Source organism: Capsicum annuum, chromosome 2 (assembly GCF_002878395.1).
Source record: "Capsicum annuum cultivar UCD-10X-F1 chromosome 2, UCD10Xv1.1, whole genome shotgun sequence".
Taxonomy (NCBI): domain Eukaryota; kingdom Viridiplantae; phylum Streptophyta; class Magnoliopsida; order Solanales; family Solanaceae; genus Capsicum; species Capsicum annuum.
In genome coordinates this window covers 150,671,576-150,692,986 of record NC_061112.1, presented here as the reverse complement: position 1 = coordinate 150,692,986, position 21,411 = coordinate 150,671,576, and the positions used below count along the sequence as shown (strand labels likewise).

Here is a 21,411-nt window from a genome sequence, read left to right as displayed (position 1 = left end):
TTATTGCTGTAACTTAGTTTGGTTGACTGTTTTGGTGTGAAATCCCATTATTTGTTATCTTGTTTATTGGTGTATTTGTTGAATTCGAGTGTGGTCTCCAATCGGTCCAAGAATCTCTTTGATTAGTGGACTGTTTTGGAGTGTGTTTCGTGTTCTCCTTATTTGTAGTATATCAATACTGCAGTTGCATGTTCTTTTTGAATTATTTTCAATGTCTTCCTTTTATTTAGGTGAGGCATTGTGACACTCTCTTCCTTTTTGTGAGTGTGCTGTTACCCTACCATAATTCCAACTCTTTTTTTATTGATTTGTCTATCTGTATTTAGCAAACAAGTGAAGCTGATTCATTATTTAATCTGTCTCACATAAAAAGTATTTAATATCATCAACTGAAATATTTAATCTCTGCATTCTTTCGTTTGTAAGTAATCTCTTCTGATTAACCATCCATACTATGAATATTCACTTTGATACCATGATTGCATGACACTTAATTACTAGTCATCATTTTCATAATCCTATTTCCTCTATTAACAAATATGTCAACCTATTTACTATACAACAGTTCAAGTGTTCATTCTAATTTTTATCCTTTTGATCTAGTTTGAGGGTGATACTTTTGATAGAATTTTTTTGCCTCTATTAATTTGGATTACGCATTGAATGATTCATTCTGGAGTAGCTCTTCCAACAAAATTTTCTCCATACATGGGGTTCAAATCTGAAATCTCTGATTAAGGGTAAAGCAATTCCATAGCTACACCACAATTCATATTGATATTCTAATTTATATCTCACTTTATGTAAATAATATTTTACGGCTTAAATCCTCGGTAGACCCTCAAACTTGTTTTAAAATTTCACTTGGACCCCTCAACTGACTTTGTACCTACTAAACACTTCTACTCCTCTGAATTTGATCAATTTGACCACTATTTTGACAATCAACTACTAATCTAAAACACGTGTATTACACTCGCGGTGACATGACAGTTTGACGAGTTAAATAGTGACACGTGTCATTGTGAGTCCAAAATTTATTTTAAAATATATTAAAATGAAAAAAAAGAAAAAAGAAAATTATTTTAAAATTAAAAGGAATTGTAAGTTAACCCCACCCCCCACCCAGCCCACGAAACCATCATCTTCTTCACTCTATTTTCATGTCATTTTCAATATTGAATCTGATTCATGCCATTTTCAATATTGAATCTGATTCGGTAGAAGAAAGTAAGAAGAAAGCACAAAGCAGCAGATTAAATTTGATTTAATATTGTCATCCATCTTCACTCAATTTTCAATATTAAATCTGCAAGAATAAATCAAATTTTTAGGCATTGAGGTTTTAAAGGTTGACCGTCATTCTTTCATCTCTATTTTCAATCATCTCCAAACAAATATCATCACCCAAATTAAAATGTAAATTCAACAACTTTATCAAAAAATTTAGGTGTAAATATAAAAAAAAATAAAACTTCACTAGAAAAATAGGAGTTTTTCGAGGAAAAAAAAGTGGTGATAGTATTTTTTTTTTAAAAAAACATTTAGTTAATTTTTTTTGACACATATAATTAAAATGCTCAACTCACTTTGTATAATCTCTTCAAAATCCACCTTTAAAATCATACTCCACCACCTCGCCCCTCCCCTCACCTTTTTTTTCCCCACAAATCAACAAAATTGCAAATTTGATTCAAAAATAAAATCAAAGTGCTATTTTCATAAATCAACAAGATATTTCGTCTTTCTTAATCTATTTTGAGTTATCTTTTCCATCTCATTTATTATTGTAGAAAAAGAAGAATTTTATCGAAAAAGATATAGTTATATTGGAGTTTTTTGAATCCTATAATGAATGATGGTGTGCGGCGAAAATAGTAGCAAAGAATACAAGGAAGCCGACCCCTTTTCATTAAAAAAACTCTAATTAAAGGCCTCCACGCGCTCAGACAGCTTGAATTAAAATTAATGTGGCAAATAGGCAAAAAGTACTCAAATAATTCAAATTCAGAAGAATAAAAATGTTCAATAGATACAAAGATTAATTGAGTGGTCCAAATGAAATTTCAAAACAACATTGAGGGTCTATTTATAATAAGGGTCCGTTTGGCCATAATTTTTTTCCCTTTTTTCGGATTTTTTTTTCACTTTTTTTACTTTTCCGAAAATTATGGTGTTTGGCTATGAAATTCCGAAAAATTATTCCGGAGTTGGATTCCAAAAAGTGAAAATAATTTTTTGTTGTTTTCACAATTTTTCACTCCAATTTTCAACTTTCATTATTATTATATATAACCCTCATCTTTAAATTTTTACACAAACACCTCTTATAACTACAACCACCAAGAAAAAAATTATTATTTATTTTCTATGGTACAACATCATTTTTAATTGTTACTGATATTCTAATCTTTTTTTCTTCTTTTAAACAAAATTTACTAATGTGAAGTAACAAATAATAAATGACAATCTATGACGGAGATATATCAACTTTATTTTGAATTAATTATATTATAGAGATATAAGGCCTAATACATTATGTTATTTAAGAAATGAGAAATTTAATATTTTTTTTGTTATTCTAATTTTCTGTATATGTCATATAATGGCTATGATCATTTTAATAAATTATTAGAAGTGATCAATAAAGTCGCATATCAAATATAACGTAACGATCCATATTGACGACTACCTTATTTTAGTTTTATGAATTTTGAACAGACGAGTGTGGTAATTAGCTTAACAAAAGTTTGTTCTCTTTACCAAAAAAAACATATATATTCAAGGAAAAGCAATATCACCAATAAAGAAAAAGCAAAAAATTAGTAGTAATCTATTCAGAAATAATTCATTCGTAAATTTTTTTAAAAAGATCAAATTCAATAAAATAATTAATTCAAGTGAAAGTAATTAAGATTTTTCATCAACAAATTTAAGAATGTATAAAATATATTTATATCCATCAATCATAATTATCAAAATATATTTTCTCTATTCAATCGATTATGGTTAAATAAACTCATTTAGCTCGTATTTGTGATATTTTTTATTCAAATTTTAGAAGAATAACAATCATAATAACTAGTTTGTTGTTAATTATTTTATTAATTAAAGACATATAAATTATTTTTTCAACATTTGGTTGTATTTTAGTAGGTAATTAGTAGTTGAGTGATTTTGATAATTGTTAAAAGTTGAGGGCATAAAATCATATTTAAAAAATACTTTTCAAAAGTCTAAAAGAAAAATTTTAAAAAGATATGACAAAACACAACTCAAACTTCAACTTCATCTTCAATTTCAAAAAAAAATTAATTTTTATGGCAAAACGGCTACTGACCCATATTCAGGTACCATGAAAGAAGAAATATTTTTTTCATTTTTTAGTAAAATAAAAACCGTAGTAGTACGGGTGTAGTAATATGTAATAGTGTCGTAGATACGGGGATCTGATGGGTCAGGTTATGTGTCTGATCTGATCAGCTTACATATCACGCTAACTCAAAAATCTGCATTTCCCATAAGCAGACCCCGCCCCCCCACCACCCACCCACCCAAGCACCCAACCACCTACCCAATCTCCAATCTCCTTTAGGTAATTTCATCTTCCTCCTTTAATTCCAATCAACTGTTATGTATTTGGACTACTAGCAATTTTCAATTATTTTGGGGATCTAGGGTTTCGATTTCATGATTGCTTAAACTGCTATGTTAATTAGTGTAGGGACCTGAAAACTGTTGAATTGTGATTTGTGGATTAGGCGGTGAGGATGTCGACGCCCGCTAGGAAAAGATTGATGAGGGATTTTAAGCGGTTACAACAGGATCCACCTGCTGGTATCAGTGGTGCTCCTTATGACAACAATATTATGCTTTGGAATGCTGTTATTTTTGGGTATGCCTTTGGATTTAATGGTTGAATTGTACTTTGTGCTGATTTGCTGTTGTACTTCTTTGTACTTATGCGCTTTCGGTTTTTGTTTTTCTTGAAATGCAGTCCTGATGACACGCCTTGGGATGGAGGTGAGGATATTGTTGTTCAGTTACAGTTCTTTTTTTTTTTCCGCAAGTAATTTTTGTTCCTAAAATACGAATAGAAGCATATGTTTGAATCTAAAGTCCATCGTATGGATACCGTTGAATGCATAGATACACAGTCAAATGCCGCTTGCTGTTTTCTGCTTTGTTTTGTGATTTATGTTTCCTTTTACAACAACAACAACAACAACAAACCCAGTGTATTACCACAAAGTGGGGTCTAGGGAGGGTAAGATGTATGTAGTCCATACTGCTACCTCCAAAGAAGTAGAGGGGAGGCTGTTTCCGATAGACCCGCGGCTCAATATAAAGAATAGTAAACACGGTCGTAATGACACATGAAGCAGGATGGATGCCATAACAAAAATAAGGAATAAGAAATAATAAAAATAGAAATCAGAGAAATACGAAATACGAGAAATAAGAGCAACACGGAATAAGAAAATAGGAACTAAGAAATAAGAAATAAGACACTCACCTAGTAGTAACATACACTCACATACCAAAGACCCTATGGACACAGTCCTAGGATTACTAACCCGGCTACACAAGATCTCTCTTGACTACTTGCTACAACCCACACATTCACAATAGCCTTCTACCCTTATTCGCGACCTCTACACCTTCCTATCTAGAATCATGTCCTCAGTAAGCTGAAGCTGCTCCATGTCATGTCTAATCACCTCCCCCAGTATTTCTTCGGCCTACCTCTACTCCCCCTGAAGCCATCCAAAGCTAGCCTCTCACACCTACAAACTGGGGCATCCGCGCCCCTCCTCATCACATGCCCAAACCAACTCAGCCTTCCTTCCCGCATCTTGTCCTCCACCGAAGGCACTCCTACCTTCTCTCGGATAATCTCATTCCTAACTCTATCCCCTCTAGCAAGCCCAGACATCAACACAACATTCTCATTTCCGTCACCTTCAATTTTTGGATGTGTGAGTTCTTGACTGACCAACACTCCGCTCCATACAACATGGCCGGCCGGACTGCCACTCCTATAGAATTTGCCTTTAAGCTTAAGGGGCACCTTCTTATCACACAACACTCCCGAGGCGAGCCTCCACTTCATCCAACCTGCTCCAACACGCGATGGGCAGGGTAAAGTCTACACAGACCTTACCTATTTCCGAAAGACATTTGTGTGTTCTTTTTAAATGCATAAATTGCTATTTGAGACACGTGATGATGTGGATGAAACACTTGATGATGTGGATGAAATATTCATATCTTGTGTGGATAGTCACAACCACACGAGTAATGCATATTCTTTTTAGAAGGTTTATAGGAATCAGTGTTTTGTGTTGTTGCATGACCATATCCCAGCATAATCATTTTTAAAATTTGAGAAAAGTCATTAAAGCACCCCTAAAATTAAAATTTAATTTCACTGACAATTACATGGGATGGTGCATTACACACGCGCCACATCACTGCCACGTCACAATTTTTTTTTAAAATGTGCCCCCCCCCCCCCCCCCACCCCCCATATATATATATATAATGAAAATAAAAAAGGTACTTCTTCCCCACCTCACCACCGCCACTATTAACACCACCGACCAACTTTAGCTGTTGCGGGAGGAGAACATGCTTTGAATTCAATAAATAGTATGTACGTGATGGGGAAATTGAAGATGATGGCATCTGAATTTATAGAAGGAGATGGTCTAGGAATGAACAATGGCAAGGGGATGAAAATCAAGAGCGCGAAAAATGGAGCTAGTGAAATGGGAGGATTCATGTTGTGGCCCAAAAGACCTGATTTTTGGAGCATAGAGCTAGTTGTTTCAGGATGTAAAATCAGTGCAGGAAGTGATGGTAAGGTGTGGGGGAAAGGGGTTGAAGGAGGAGAAGTTGGGGTGGGGGTGGCGGGTTTGATAGTTAAAGGAGTAGAAATTGAGGTGGTGGATGGTAGGTTTGGTAGTTGAAGGAGGAGAAATTGGAGTGGGGGTGGCAGGTCTGGTAGTTGAAGGAGGAGAAATTGGGGTGGGGGTAGCGGGTTTGGCAGTTAAAGAGGAGAAATTGGGGTGGGGGTTAGGAGCAGGGGGAAGGAGAAGGAGGGAGTTTTTTTATTTTTCTTCCTTTTCTATTGTGTATATATATAGTCGAAAGAATTGAAGGAGTGTAATTGGGAATTAGCTTGGTGCTCGTACTGGCTTTCCTGTCATGCCTACTCCCTTCTTGTTCCTTCTCTCTTTCTCCTCTCTCTCTCTCTATATATATATGTGGGGGGGGGGGGGGATTTTTTTTTTTTTAAAAATAAGAACACGCGTTTTAATGCCACATCAGCCTTAAGGGTTGAAATTGGGTCACTACAAAGTTGTTAAGGGGGGTAAATAAATGAAAATTTAGTTTAAGGGCTAAAGTAAGTTGAGAGGACAAGTTTAGGGGTGAAATGATGTCTTTTCTCTTAAAATATTTATATTATAATTGTAAGATTTGCTCTCTCTTATCCATCGTTGATTATCCTCTTTCAATTAGGTTGAGGTGAACATGTGTGTCTTGTTTGTATGGGCAAGGAACCCTCATACTTTATTGCATGCCCTTCAATGTAAGTTTGATTAGTTACTTTGTGATTTATCTACAGGTACGTTTAAGCTGACACTTCAATTTTCGGAGGATTACCCCAACAAGCCTCCAACGGTGCGGTTTATTTCCAGGATGTTCCATCCAAATAGTAAGTAGCCTAAGTAACCTTGCATTATCTTTAATTCACACTCTTCGCGTAGTTCTAGTTCGTAGAATTGGTAGAACTTTCAACTTTAAGCTTAGGTTGCTTATTCAGTTAAACTTGCTAGTAGTATTCATTAGGGGTTATGTCAATTTGTTTTTTTTTTTAAATTAGTTATATTAAGTACTGCATCTCACACCAGGTGTGCTGAGAAGGAAGCTAGCTTCTCTATTTTTTTTTTTAAATATCCCACACAGGCCTTGCATTCTGTATCCCCGTCAATGCTCATTTTGGAAGTCCTTGTAGTTCGCTTCCCCCCTCTGTATCATCACCACACCACCAATAGGCTGCTCGTATATCTGTAAAAAAATTCTTCAATCTGCTATAGTCCCGAAACCATTATTACTTGTCTAAATTCTGTGCCATGTGATTCTTTGGTTTATACTCTTCAGATATCAAAAACCTTTGCACCTCTGTTTGTCAAGTGTCACCATGCTGACACTAGGAATTACTTTGCCCAGAGTTCCACCAGACCAGTCCGTCTAAGACCTAATTTTCAAGCCAGCACCTACTGTAGTCTGTAATAGTTAATAACTATATAATATAGACAGGTACCTACAAAGAATGTAAACAAAGTGCTTTTCCCCTTCATTTGTCTGTTTACATATCAACACATTCTCCTCCTGGGAAAATCTCAATTCCCAATAATACCGGACACTGGACATACAGTATGTGGTTATATTATATAACGAGTTTAGTAGTTTAATTCTCCTTCCCGCTTCAAACAAATAGCCACTCTTACATCCAGTTAACCTTTTTCAGAGGTTGTCCCAAATCCTTATCCTCGAGTGTACCCCGGTTGGCAATCCCATATGTAATTGGTAATTTCATTATTTCAGTGTTAATGAGTCATTTTCGGAAACAACCTCTCTACTTCATCTGAGGTAGTAGTGATATGGACCGTGTACGCTCTACCCTCCCCAGACCACTTTGTGGGAATATATTAGATATGTTGTTGTAGTGTTAATGAGTCATTTGATGTGACACTTTCTTCAATGAATGTGATTATGGTGATGAAAATGTTGCAGGAATGTTTGTAGTTACCATGACATGCAGAGTTCTCTGGTTCTTGGAGTTATTGAGTAGGACTGTAGGAGATAATAGTCATATTCTGGTAGCTGCTTGGGTTGTCTGTGAAATTGAATATGCTTTATGATTCATGCGAATATGAAGTTTTGTGTATGTGTTAAGACCTATAGCTAGTATACATTCCAATTTATACTAGATTAGGCCAAGTACACTGCTTGTTAGTTGAAGCTCTTCTGTTTTTGCACTGGATTAATTGATCTCAAGATTAGTTTATCTTGCCATTTTACATGCATAATGCCGTCCAAAGTACGCGAAATATAAAAAACTGTGGGCCATTTCACTTCTTGTACTATCACCCAGTGGCTACATATTCTATTATTTTAATTAGATATAAGCTTATATATATTTTATTTTAAGTATCAATATAGCGGAGAATATCGGCCCAGACACCACTATTATCAAAAAGAAATATATAGTGGAGAATATCAATATAGGGAGCAAGATGCCCTTGTAACAAAATGAAATAAATTCGAAGGAAGAACAGTGAGAGTACATGGGAACTTTTAGTAGATGTACTTGTGCCACACCCACGATACCTTTTGCTTATGGACCCAAAAGAAGGTAAATGTAACCCCTCTTTCTCTACAAATATCCTTGATTTGCTGCACCTATTTTTTCTCATCTTCTATTTGCACCTGGCAGTCCAAGCAATCGGAGCTCAGCACCCATGCAATCTGAGCTTGTATTTTTAATGTTTAATTATTGGCTTATTGAGTGATCTAATGTGTGTGTATCTTAGATTTATGTCCTGTTTATTTTTCATTTTTTACTTTCTTCAGAAGCTAATTCAAGATCTCCCGCATCATTTGAAATTGATACTTCTTACCTTCTGTATTGGCCTCGATTCAACTTTATATATAATAAGTCCGTGATTCTACTTTGTCATACAAAATATAAGTTTGAGTAATTTTTGGTATTGCTGATTTCTCACCTCTGTTTATCTATCTATTGGTCAGTTTATGCCGATGGGAGTATTTGCTTGGACATACTGCAAAATCAGTGGAGTCCTATTTATGATGTTGCGGCTATACTCACTTCAATCCAGGTATGTTGAGATTGTTGTTAAATGCATCATTATGCCTCGTGTCTTCGCAGAATTCTAAAGAAACATAAATCGGAAAGCATCTTTTATTTTATTTTCTTGGTGATCGTTTTATTCTATTACCAGCCATCTATTTCGTACCCGCATTGTCTAGATTTGTAGCTCTTTTGCATTTCATATAATGTACTAAAAGTCTACCACTAGTAAGACCTGATATTCTGGGTGGTCAAGTAGCTCATTGTCCTGTTGCTGTTAGTGGACATCTATTTGGTGCTGCTTTTCTTTGCATTTCGCTTTTTGAACTGGTGGCAGGGATAGTTTACAATGATGAGAACAGGATACCTGTAATTTTGGAGTAGTTGGGAATGCAGGCTTCATTATTTGATCCAAATGAGATGGTAAAATATGGTTGCAGATGCTTATCCTGTGCTTGATATTGATTTTCGCTAGCAGTAAATTAACTAATTTAACAAATGAATAAACTACGAATTAACTCAACAAAGAGCAATCCGACCTGTTGTCATAGAGCAAATAGGTCAGGTCCTTGTCTTAAAACATTGAATACGTCATCCATACTTGCTGGAGAGGCAAGTTTTTTTTTTTTTTTTGGTTAAATATATTTGGTTCAAGCAGTTCGTACTTTGACTAAAATACATTCTGTCTGTTCACATTATGTTTCACCTAGGCACTATCTCCAGATCTTTTTATTTCGAAGTCCAGTTCAATTTTTTGGTGGTCAGTATTGTTTTCTACAGCATCTAAATCTTATCATTTTTTTAGTATGATAGTTGATGTCTGGTGTGAGACCGGAGTTGAGTCAATTCATAAATGAAACTGAACTGAGAATGCAGTAACATTAGCATCCCTGGTTAACATCCCCTAATGCTTGACTTTCTTGAAATGCAGTCTTTGCTCTGTGATCCAAACCCAAACTCGCCAGCTAATTCAGAAGCAGCGCGCATGTTTAGCGAGAACAAGCGCGAGTACAACAGGAAGGTGCGTGAGATTGTTGAGCAGAGCTGGACAGCTGACTGACATCTCTCTGGCCCTTTCGGGAGATTTTCCTGGTACGGTTGCCCGGGTCAAGCTTCAATGTTTTCACTGTTGTTTGCTACATTCATAATAAATGTAGCAGGAAGTGTCCTTTTATGTGCTCTTTAGAACTCTGATTGTCTTATCTTCATGTTCTGTTACTCGACCAAGAGACAATGTACATATTGGTCACTTGTATCGAAATTGTATGAAGCTCTTTTCTGTTGGTCATCATGAGACCTTCAACGGAAAATGGACAAATATCTGATATTGTTGTTTGGCAATGTAAATTCTGTGCTATATCATTCATCCATCATGGTCCGACTCAGCAAAGTATTCTTGGTGTGAGTCGGCTTTCAACACCATTTAATTGAGGTGATAGAAAGGTTAACATTCTTGTGCCTGTCTGAGTTTCAATTTCAGGCAATGAGATCTGTTAGATTGGGTAGTGGAGAATTGCAGGACCATCATCGCCTAGTATTGTATGGTATCCAAATCTCATGATTAACGTTTCCAACTATTGCAAGAACGAGTTTTAGTTTCACTTGCTGTTTATGTCAAAAGCATAATGAAACACCATACAGGCTACAGCGTTTGCCTTTTTGTTTGGACATATTAATTGAAGGACTTTTGGAGACAAACCCTTGAAACTAAAGGGTTCAGGTTGAGTAGGAGCAAGACTGAGTATATGGAATGCAATTTTAATGACTTGAGGCAGGAAGACGACGGGGTAGTGAGGTTGGGCTCCCAGGTTGTTTGTAGGAGGGATAGAGTTTTAAGTATCTCGGGTCGATGATTCAAGGGAATGGTGAGATTGATGAGGATATCTCTCATCGTATTGGGGCAGGATGGATGAAGTGGAGGTCCGTCTCGAGAGTGTTGTGTGATAAGAAGGTGCCACCCAAACTGAAAGTTCTACTGAGTGGCAGTCCGGCTGACCATGTTGTACGGAGCGGAGTGTTGGCCAGTCAAGAACTCTCATGTTCAAAAATTGAAGGTGGCGGAAATGCGGATGTTGCGTTGGATGTGTGGGCTTACTAGGGGTGTTAGGGTTAGGAATGAGACTGTCCGTGAGAAAGTTGGAGTGGCTTCGGGGGAGGACAAGATGCGGAAAGTTCGGCTGAGATTGTTTGGGCATGTAATGAGGAGGGGCACGGATGCCTCAGTTCGTAGGTGTGAGAGGCTAGCTTTGGATGGTTTCAGGCGGGGTAGGGGTAGGCCGAAGAAGTATTGGAGAGGTGATTAGACGTGACATGGAACAGTTACAACTTATCGAGGACATGACCCTAGATAGGAAGGTGTGGAGGATGCGGATTAGGATAGAAGGCTAGAGCATGTGGGAGGGTTAGGGTGGGGGGTGCATTTGGTACATTAGTGTAGGGTATTATTGTGTGGGTGTCTTAGTTTTGTTGTGCCATCTTGTTTCATACTTTTATTATGAATTTGTTTATTATTCTTTGTCTTGAGCCGGGGTCTATCGGAAACAGCCTTGCTACTTCTCCGGAGGTAGTGGTATGAATTGTGTACATCTTATCCTCCCCAGACCCTACTGTGTGGGAATACACTGGGTTTGTTGTTGCTTACTTCTGGCCGAACAAATATTATTGAAGAGCTTATGGATTTAGGCGAGGAAGTGAGTTATTCCTCTTTGTTAGTATTTGATTCCTAATCATAATATTTTCTGTAGGTTGAGTTTTTTTAGGTGTGCAGCTGAAATGCCCACTGCTTGGACGTCCATTATATTCTGTGTCATGTTATTATTGCCTTCAGTGACAAGATTTAACGTTGGACTAGGATATTTTGCTCTTTTGAGCCTCTATATTGTCAAGGTGTCTCACTCTCTTTGTCGTTTTCTTTTTGGCAATTCCTACATCGATGATGTGTGTGTGTGTATATATATATATATATATATATATTAAAAAAGATGCTCATGTTAAGAATTGTCATATGTGTGTTTCTTTTTTAATTTTCTTCAAATTTGGGGAGGACAACTGGATGATGGTCCTGGTTGGACGTTATCATGCTTTTATAATGGCTGTCTGTTAGTTTGGCTGTCAGTTTTCATGTGATAGAAAATCCTACTATTGCACCCCCTTTTATCTTGTAAACAACGTAGTCGGTGAAGGGTAACATTCTCGTGAAGTAGGAAAACGCGCAGTGCCAACGGAAAAAACATAGAATCTTTCCCCTCAGATTGGCAGTTTACTAGGATCTAAAACCGTCGGTGGCTTCGCAAACTCTTCTATATGTCAGCCATAGCTTAACGAGTGACAACTCATGATGTTCCCCCTCAGAAAATGGGTCCTCCATAGTGTGACCGCCGTGATTTAGTGGTTAATGAAATAAATTGAGAATTATGAAGATTTTAACATTCAAATTTCACCTGCAACAAAATTAAACTTCACCCCAATATAAACAAGGAAGTTGATTGCTTTTTACCCATTAAGGTTTGTTGAACAGAGTTACTTGATGTATTTATTGATGAAAAGTTAACACGTATTGTGTGAAATTAATCGAGCGTGCACAAATTGATCCGACCACCATAATTATATTCGTATAACATTATTGACGAGCAAGACATGTTTATATTTGCGTATGTTATCTTGAATATATTGTGACCTGATCATGATAATCTTTGTTACTAAATCACAAAATTAACCATGGTGAAGTATTGACGATTCGTTGAAATATGATGACGGCAAAAGACATGATGAGTTAGAAAATCGATTTTTGTTTTTGCTTACCGTTGTTTAAGCTGGAGTACTCATTAATTTATGTGTTTAAGTTAATAGTTTGAAGCCTTTGAAGTCATGATCATCAAAAAGAGATAGGTAATATTTACTCCTATATTTGTTGATGGGCACAATGGAGTTGAGAAGGCCCCTCCATCCCTATAGGTAAGTTGAAGAATAATGAGAAGTACTATTTTTTTTTTCGTTTGGTGTACCTAATGAAGTAACCAAATGGGACCGCAACTTTAAATCATTACAAAGTTTTTATTAATGGATTGGGATGCTCTTGTCTTTCGATATTTTTGTAAATTGGAGGCTTCTTCCTACATCGTTCTCAACGTATCTCCAATTAAAGACACTTCTTGTCTAGGATTCAACACTGGCCACTAAAATATACTTTTATAATAGTATTATATTGTCTCCCTAAAGTTTTTTGTGTTATGTGTGTCTAGATTTAGATATGTGAAATATTAGTGGTATCGATCATAGATACATCCACTTCCATAATAAAAAAATTGTCAAACTTTTGTAGCATTTTGTAACAAATTTTATATAGAAATAAGATAGAAACTGATTATAAATTTGTGAGATTCTAAATTTGAAAAGTATGTAGAGCTGAAAATGATTACGTAAATTACTAGAAGAATGAAAACTCCTCCCATCGAATAGAATCACTTATAAGGACCGCCTTTCTAAAACAATGAGGTGTTATATTGAACTATAGTATAGTACTAATATTTAGTATCATTGGCACCAATAGAAAAAAAAATCCTTTGCTCTACGTTGCTTCTTGAAATTAAAGGGACCACTTTGAGAGGGCATTCGAATTATTACCTTTTTTCTACTTAATATTTCATTAATTGAACACGTAATATCTCAAGTAATTATATAGTATCTTTTTCCTTGCTGTACATAATGGACCATTATGTAGGTAACCTGTAATGACTTTTAACGATTTACATTTGAATATTGGGTCCCCACAAAGAGTAGTATTACATTAACATTACTTTTGCTTTTATTGTTCTTTTACAAGTTCATTTTACTTTATGTAATTAGTCTTTTCTCTTTTTTCCCTTTCACAATCACATGGTTAGCAGCATGAAAGACCAAATAGACAGCATAAACAAAAAAGTACTGAAATTTAAATGATCACATTTACTGTTTACAATATGTGATGACTAATAATGATTTGTCATCCGAGGAAATTATTTTCTTTCATGTTGAAAATGGAACAAAACAAAAACAAATGAGTAGAGAAGACCAAATAGACGTTACGAACAAAATGTATTGAAATTAAAATTATCATATTAATTACTGTTTAAGAAGTGACACCTCAACTAATGAAATGTGATATATAAGTGACTTGTTTTCTATCATTTTGAAAAAGGAACAAAGGAAAAAACAACTCTGTATAGGATTTGGTTTGTTTTCATGAGTTTAGTTGCATCCAACTCATAGGCAGATTTAGAGTATTAGGAACAACCTAATGTTTTTTATATAAAACACAAATTTATAAAATGATATTTTGAGTAGTAGATATAAATTTGTAATAAATTCAATGTTAAAGAATCTAAATTCATAAACTTGAATTTAAATTTATTTCATCAACTCAGATATAACAAAATAAAAAACCTAATTATTTAGCAAAGAGGATATCAAAAAGATAAAAAATAAATCTAACGCGTGAAATTTATTATAATTGTCCTCTCTAGAAAATATAACAAGAATTGTTTAGTAGAAAACAAAACAAAAAAAAAGTATTTTTCACCCAATTAATTAGAGACACGCTAAATTGTTAGTGAAGGGTAAATAGAGTGTTCTCGGTGAATTTTTTAATCCTTATACTCCCTCTGTTCAAATGTCAATTTTATTTCAATTAATTAAGAAAATTAAGAGATAATTTATCAATTAATTTTTATTGTTATATTTAAAAGATTGTATGGTAAAATTATTACTTATTATATTTATCACTGACGTTTAGGAATGTGTTAAACCAATGCGGAGGGAGTAGATTAGTTTCCTAAACGATGTGATGTGTGTTAATGAAAAGTTGAAAAAAGTGGGATTAGCCGGAAATCACCAACTTTACTAAAAGTGAGAGTATAACTACTACAGTATATATATTTGTCTTTTCACTAATGAGATAGAGAGAGATAGAGAGAGAGAGAGAGAGAGTAAGTGAGTGAGTGTGTATAGCGAGAAGCGGTGGAGGGGTCCATTATTCCCACAAGGTATGGATGTTAGCATAGCAGGCATCAGCTCTCATATTTTTCTATTTCCCTTTAGCTTTCTTCTCTCTCTTGTTCCTCTTTCAATTTCTTCTTTCACCTCAGTTATTGCTATGCTAAGTCTCGGATCTTAAAACAGAAAGCTTTGTTTCTTCAGGTTACTTCTCAGATCTGAGCTGCATTACCTCCCGAAACCCTACTATACCTTTTAATTTTGCATTTATTATTGTGCTATTTGTGCAGATCTTGTCCTGATTCAGTCTTAGCTCAACGCCGTAATTCTCTCAGTTTACTTTTATCGAATTGTAATTTACAATATTTGTGTTGTCAATGAAGTGAGTTGAGAAGCTGAGGTGTCAGGTTCAAATCACAATAAAGACTCAAAAAAATGCTAGGTGATTCTTCTTATCTGATATCTGTTTCTGGTGGGAGGTGGCGGGCATCCTCTTGTATTTAGTTGAGGTGCGGGAAAGGTGGTTTGGAAACCACGTTTATAAAAACAGAAAAATTGGCGCTGTTGTTGTAATCCTGACTTAGAATGACTGGTGGTAGTGAGACATTTACTTTAGTATGAGAAACGCTTCCATGAATCTAACTTAAGCATATAGATCTTCACTGTTTATTGCTGTAGCTGATTAGCCAGTGTGTCTGTTGATTCTGTTTAGGAAGAGTTTCGTTATCCTTTAGAGATTGAATTTATGTTGAATGAGTGAACCCTACCTTGTACCTCATGTTTACTTGTTCTAAGTGGAAATTGTTTTTTTTTTTTTTTTTGGTTGAATAATGCAGGATTAAGTTGAAATCCTCCTTAATTCAGCAGCTTGTTGTCTGCGATGGGGAAAAAATCTCCTGCTAAATGGATCAAGGCCGTGCTTTTTGGGAAGAAGTCATCCAAGTCTCATCTATCAAAGGTAAAGAGGATATGTCAAATTGTGCTGTAATTAACATAGTCTGGGGTTCTAAAACACATTTTCTGGTATATGAATGACTGTTGATATTACAAGATTGCAATTTGGTTGGTTGTAAAAGACAATGTTTCTCTCTTGTTCCTCCTCTTGCTGATTCCTCCTTTAGTAGTTAATTGTGGTCGGCCAACTATATCTGATTGTGTTCTCCATCATTAGAAGTTCATCATATCGTTATGAAAACTGTACTACTCGTGTTTGGTTCGACCTGATTTTCAGCTATTTGGCTTCTTAATTAATTGCCAGCCCTCTTTGTCTTGCTGTCCTCTCCATTTATCAAGTAGTCAAACATTGTATATTGTTTGACATCATTTAGGAGCGCTGACATGAAAAAATCATAGAATTAGATAAACCATGGGTGACAAAGATCTTTAGAGATTTCAATGTAATGCATGTTATTTCAAAATTTTTATCCTTGTTATTAAGTTTCATCTATGTTTTGTATGAAGGATGTTACGAGTGAGAAAAAAAATTCTGCAAAAGAGCCGTTGGGGGATCTTTCAGTTAATTCACCAACTTTGGATCCACCAGTTCAGAATTTAGATAGTGGTGACCAGGCTGGATTGGAAAAGGGGACAAGCACTGACTTTGCATGTGAAACCGCCTCATTATCCTCTGCAATAAACGATGTAGATCTGCATGTGAAGGCGGCAATCTCCACAGATGATGCTGAGCTAAAAATACAAGAGCATGCTACCACCAAAGTACAAGCAGCCTTCAGGGGTTACTTGGTACTGTTTAATAGCAGAATTATCAACTTTAATATCTAAAAAGACCTGTGCGATTATTAAGAGTTTAATTTTGTTTTCAGTTCTGAATTAAGATTCGACGTATTCACTCCAATGGATCGCTTCTCTCTTAGATTGTGGAACATTTGAATGTTAATACGTGTAATGCCAAGATCTATAAGAGTTTAGAACGTTTTCTTCTGGCTAATTGACACGGTAGAATTTGTATGATCCTCTACATAGTCATTGCTTGTGTGGCACTGGGGTTCCTAATTATCTGCTTGTGTATATTAATCCTGAATCAGATTTGAAACATTTTCTGTTAAGTGGTAAATCAATCAACCTTTTTAGCATGCCAGCATACTTTTTTTAAAAGCCCATAGCTCTAGCGTTATGTAGAACAAACTAGTTGGACTTAAAACTGAAGAGCTTCAATGTCTTTTCCTCGTCTAATTTCAAAGCATGATCCACCTTTCAGTTGTTCTTTCTCTGCGAGGACTATGTCCTTATCCACTTATAACTTTCCTCAGGCTCGTCGGGCTTTTCGAGCTCTCAAAGGCATCATAAGGCTACAAGCCCTTATTCGTGGGCACTTGGTAAGGAGACAGGCAGTTGCTACTCTACGCTGCATGCAGGCAATTGTCAGGATTCAGGCGTTAGCTCGTGGCCGAAGGGTTAGACTCTTAGATCCTGGGCATCCGCTGCTTCGAAAATATAGTTCTGTGGAACTTAAGGTAACTCTTGCAATAAGGCTCTTACTAAATTCTCTTTTTCCGTAACTTGCTTGTATTGTCATTCCTTTGTTATTGTAAAAAGCAAGATAGATTTGATACTTACTGGGGCATATACGGAGTTAGTTTGACTTAAATATTAGTCTTGTATGGAGCTTAACTTAGCTGTAGCACTTTTAGTGATAGAAGAATAGAAGTAACTTACATATTGTTTGATTTAAAAATATCATCCACATTTAGATGTAAATTAGCAGTCAATTCAAACTATTAAAGGTTAAGAGTGGTGTAGCTGATTTTCATGTTTGTAGTAGTGTGTCAAACACTTAAAACAATCTGAAAGAGGAAGTGCACATAAAATTAGAATAAAAAGGAACTACACATAGAATTGGACAACACAGAAAAGAGTGTAAAGTACTAAAACTAAAACTAAAATTTGGATTTGTGTTCCATCAGTTTTTTTTTGCCAACTTTGTTGTAACATAGAATGACTTGGCTGCTACTTTTCTTTCTCCTCTTTTCAGCTTTGATAGATTGTAATAGCCATTTCAAATTTTTTTGGGTTGGTACAAATTTTTTGGCTATTGACTCTGTGTTCCATGTATTCTTTCTTTAACCAGGATCCTGAGCAGAGGCCTGCAAAACTGTCAGCTTATGCATTTCCATGCAAGGTATTGTTGAACTATCTGCCCTTTTGTTAACTGACAAGTTATTGTTGCATTTCAGCTTTTCCCTATAAGGTGTTTTTTCTTTTCTTTTTCTCCTTCTGGAGGTAGGTTAGGATGGAGTTGACGACCTGTGTGTGGCCGATAATGTTAGTAGGAGATTGGGGTTAGAAAATGATAATGCTGCTTCATCCTTTTATTTTTGGGTCTTTTATACTTTTATGGTAGACGTTGGGTCCGGGAGGTGCCAAAAAACAGAGAACCGAGTGTAAGGAGATGGGTATGGGAAGTTATTAGCACTGCTTATATAAAAAGAGGGGGCTGAGTAAACATCAAAACAAAATTGGAGGAATGCATCTTAGAAAGTTGGAAAATCTGGTTTCTGATACAGGTTCAAGATTCTGTATACCTAGAGTGCAAAAGTGTTGCTGGATTTTCTGCATCATTGCTTTCATTTACTGCTGTGTGGCTGCAGAATGAAGTATTACGGTTGCCTCCTTTTACTCTTAATCTTCAACATTTTGCATGTATTTACTAAGGTCGTTTTGTGCTTATCAAAAGAAGGATTTTGCCTGCTAGTATTTTCCGAGAAAGTTGAACATCTCTGGTATTAAATCCATTTTTGATGCCTTAGTAGTGTTACTATGCTGGATCTGAGGCTTTACAAAGGAAGAGTTGGAAGTTGAGCTGGAGTTACTTATTATGAAGAGGGAGAATGTTGTTTTGAATGTCGAAACCTGACCGATAATAAGATATATATCCATATTCTGTGGATGTGAAGGGTCAGAAATCAATATAGGAAGTCGAAACAGACATCAAAAGATAGATATTCCCTCCGTCCAAAAAGGAATTTGTGGTGTGGTGGTGTTAAGAGTGCGAGAGTTAACTCATCTCGTGTCCAGTATGAATTCTAACATTTGGTAATTCCTCATAATAAATTTAACATATCTTGGAATTGAACCCAAGGTACTAAAATATGATCAATCAAATAGTTATAATGCCAAGCATTTGAGACCGTGAAGTGTTTCTTAAAATTTTTCTGATGTAGACGTAATTCTGTATTTGATGGTAATCTCTTGCTTGTTTTAGCTGCTTGTGGCACTGCCAACGGCCATGCCCTTGAGCCTTCAGTATGATGAGTACGAACCTAATTCAGCCTGGCAGTGGCTTGAAAGATGGTCACTATCTCGATTTTGGGAACCACTTCCACAACCAAAGAAAGTTGCTGAATCGAAGTCGCTGAAGAAGCAGGGTAACAAGCTGAGTGTTGAAACAGAAGCAGTAAGATCAAAACGAAGTGTCAAGAAGGTTCTTACAGCATCAAATGGAGATGCTTATGCTGTTAGTTCCTCTGAACCAGAAAAGGCTAAACGCAACCCAAGGAAATATTCGAATCATCACACAGAGACAGTGCAGGATCAGCCTCAAAATGAACTTGAAAAAGTCAAGCGCAATTTAAGAAAAGTTTCGGCAGCTTTGGCAGCATCTTCAGAGAGGTCTGAAACAGAAACTGAGAAGGTGCAACAGACTCCTAACCTGGCCCAGGCTCCGGTTCCGGCTATGACATCGAAATCCTCAGCTCCAGATGTTGTTGAACAGATGATGGTTAAGCCTTCTGAGAAAACGAATGATTCAGCTCCTGAAATTGAGAAATTGGCTGTAAGTGAAGCTCCTTTACCTGTTGCAGTGGATGAGCCAAGTGATGTACTGCATGATCATCCTATCACTGAGCAGCAGCAGTCGGAGGATGTTGGGAACACTGCAAACGACCCCATTGTCAATGAAGATCTTAGCTCGATGGAAGATCAGACTGCCAAAGAAAGAACTAGGAGGAGGAAATCTCTCCCCACTAAGCAGGACAATACTGAGAACATTTCACAGAATACACCAAGTGTGCCTAGTTATATGGCTGCCACTCAATCTGCTAAGGCAAAACTTAAAGCTCAAGGATCTCTCAAGGTTAGTGATGATGGAGCTGAAAATGGGTTTGTCCGGCGTCATTCTCTGCCATCCTCTGCTAACGGAAAATTCAACTCATTGTCACCTCGGGTGCAAAAGCCAGGGCTAGCAAATGGAAAAGGTGGAAACAAGAACAGACCGCTGTCCTCCTCAAAAGAAGGTAAGAAGAAATGATTAACATCTTTTTAGTTACAAGTTGGTCTCTCTACATGTTTCTTGCTATCTGAGATGATTCTTTTGTTTACAATAAGGGGGTACATAATGAAATTGATTTTTTATTTTTTCATTTAAGCTGAATGTGTAATATAGTTGGAATTTTCACATTTGATCTTCATTAAACCCAAGAAAAGTATGTGCTTACTTGTTTTCTCTACTAACTTGTCGAATAACTTATTCTTCTAAGACCATTCATAAAGTCAAGACGACAATAAGAAAACAAAATTTTCAAAAGAAAAAGAAAAAGTAAATGCATGCGCTATCCCATATGTTAAAAGACTCCAAATGTAAAATGGCCTGACATTTATTCTTGTTCTTCATTGTGATTGTCTTATGAGTCTTGCCTTTATCTACTTTCATCAACTTGGAAAACTTCACTAACTCTATGATTACCTTTTATTCCCTCTTCAGAAAAGGTGCTTCCTGGTTGGCGGAGATGAGTTCAACATTCAGCTTACTCAAGGAACTTTAGTACTGCATGTGTTGACATCAATTGTTTCTTCTGCTATTTTCTGTATAAGTTCAAACTGCAAATTCCAAATAACCGTTGTTTGATATTATAAGCATCTTTGTCATGTTTCTATTAGTGTTGTGGGGGATGTTTGCAGTGATTGTATGTATAGTTGAGACTTGTACTTTGTTTAACAGGATTTCCATGTTATTCTTTATGTTCCTTTCCTTTTTCTTGGCACCATTAGCGACTTGTATCTTTAGTTAAGAACATTCGGCTCTTTATGGTCTCAGTGAGATTTTGCTCTGCTATTAAATGGTGTTCTTACGTGTGGCAATTATCACCTGTGCATAACCTACAGAGAAGCAGGGGTGGGGGGTGGGGTAAACACATTTTGTGGACAAGAAGGTTGGAGCCATCCCTTCAAATGTATATGTTACTCGCCGGCGGCTCCAGTCTCATTCGAACACAGTATTGTTCTAGTTCTAGAATCCATATCTGAGTAGGCCTATTTCAATCGACACAGCCATGGAAAGAACTACTGGCCCAGAAGATTGGTATAACCCTTTATTAGTTGTATATCTCAAAGGAGAAAGAAGTGTGTGACGTGGGGAGAAAGTAGACGAGAGAAGTGGACAGATACTTGAAATTCAAGGTTCTTTATATGATGGTTGAAAATTAATTAGAGAAATAGTGAATCAAAATAACTTAACGCACACATGTACAGATCAAGTGCTGAAAATTTAAAGATTTATTAGTTGACTTAATATTAAATAGAATGATACTAATTATTTCGAGTCT

At 36.1% G+C, this 21,411-nt stretch overlaps 2 protein-coding genes across 8 annotated transcripts; both read left to right on the top strand.

Annotated features, from left to right (window-relative positions):
• The first annotated feature begins 3,383 nt into the window (after positions 1 to 3,383).
• LOC107860548 (ubiquitin-conjugating enzyme E2 2) lies at positions 3,384 to 10,251 on the top strand. 4 transcript variants are annotated; one of them, XM_047407542.1, is made up of 6 exons: positions 3,384 to 3,595; positions 3,762 to 3,895; positions 3,998 to 4,023; positions 6,632 to 6,721; positions 8,821 to 8,909; positions 9,813 to 10,251. In XM_047407542.1, the coding sequence occupies exons 2-6, from the start codon at positions 3,771 to 3,773 to the stop codon at positions 9,939 to 9,941; spliced, it is 459 nt and encodes a 152-aa protein (XP_047263498.1). In that variant the 5' UTR covers positions 3,384 to 3,595; positions 3,762 to 3,770; the 3' UTR covers positions 9,942 to 10,251. The 4 variants fall into 4 exon arrangements, with proteins under 4 accessions (XP_047263498.1, XP_047263496.1, XP_047263497.1 ...); XM_047407540.1 differs by having other exon boundaries at positions 3,406 to 3,595; positions 3,725 to 3,895; XM_047407541.1 differs by having other exon boundaries at positions 3,428 to 3,595; positions 3,720 to 3,895.
• A 4,381-nt stretch (positions 10,252 to 14,632) lies between these two features.
• Positions 14,633 to 20,827, top strand: LOC107860547 (protein IQ-DOMAIN 31). Of its 4 annotated transcripts, none has more exons than XM_016705941.2 (8): positions 14,883 to 15,055; positions 15,142 to 15,293; positions 15,688 to 15,809; positions 16,313 to 16,594; positions 17,122 to 17,325; positions 17,940 to 17,990; positions 19,074 to 20,103; positions 20,571 to 20,827. In XM_016705941.2, exons 3-8 carry the CDS (start codon positions 15,732 to 15,734, stop codon positions 20,597 to 20,599), a joined length of 1,674 nt encoding a protein of 557 aa, XP_016561427.2. In that variant the 5' UTR covers positions 14,883 to 15,055; positions 15,142 to 15,293; positions 15,688 to 15,731; the 3' UTR covers positions 20,600 to 20,827. The 4 variants fall into 4 exon arrangements, with proteins under 4 accessions (XP_016561426.2, XP_016561425.2, XP_016561427.2 ...); XM_016705942.2 differs by having other exon boundaries at positions 14,890 to 15,055; positions 15,142 to 15,173; XM_016705940.2 differs by lacking the exon at positions 15,142 to 15,293 and having other exon boundaries at positions 14,633 to 14,901.
• The last annotated feature ends 584 nt before the right edge of the window (positions 20,828 to 21,411 follow it).

What these genes read in the sequence shown, in the direction of transcription:
- LOC107860548 (XM_047407542.1), top strand. Translation starts at nt 3,771, where the DNA reads ATGTCGACGCCCGCTAGGAAAAGATTGATGAGGGATTTTAAGCGGTTA. An exon ending in CAGGATGTTCCATCCAAATA is followed by an intron (nt 6,722 to 8,820) that starts GTAAGTAGCCTA and finishes TCTATTGGTCAG; the next exon opens with TTTATGCCGATGGGAGTATT. An exon ending in CTATACTCACTTCAATCCAG is followed by an intron (nt 8,910 to 9,812) that starts GTATGTTGAGAT and finishes CTTGAAATGCAG; the next exon opens with TCTTTGCTCTGTGATCCAAA.
- LOC107860547 (XM_016705940.2), top strand. Translation starts at nt 15,732, where the DNA reads ATGGGGAAAAAATCTCCTGCTAAATGGATCAAGGCCGTGCTTTTTGGG. An exon ending in CTTATGCATTTCCATGCAAG is followed by an intron (nt 17,991 to 19,073) that starts GTATTGTTGAAC and finishes TGCTTGTTTTAG; the next exon opens with CTGCTTGTGGCACTGCCAAC. An exon ending in GCTGTCCTCCTCAAAAGAAG is followed by an intron (nt 20,104 to 20,570) that starts GTAAGAAGAAAT and finishes TTCCCTCTTCAG; the next exon opens with AAAAGGTGCTTCCTGGTTGG.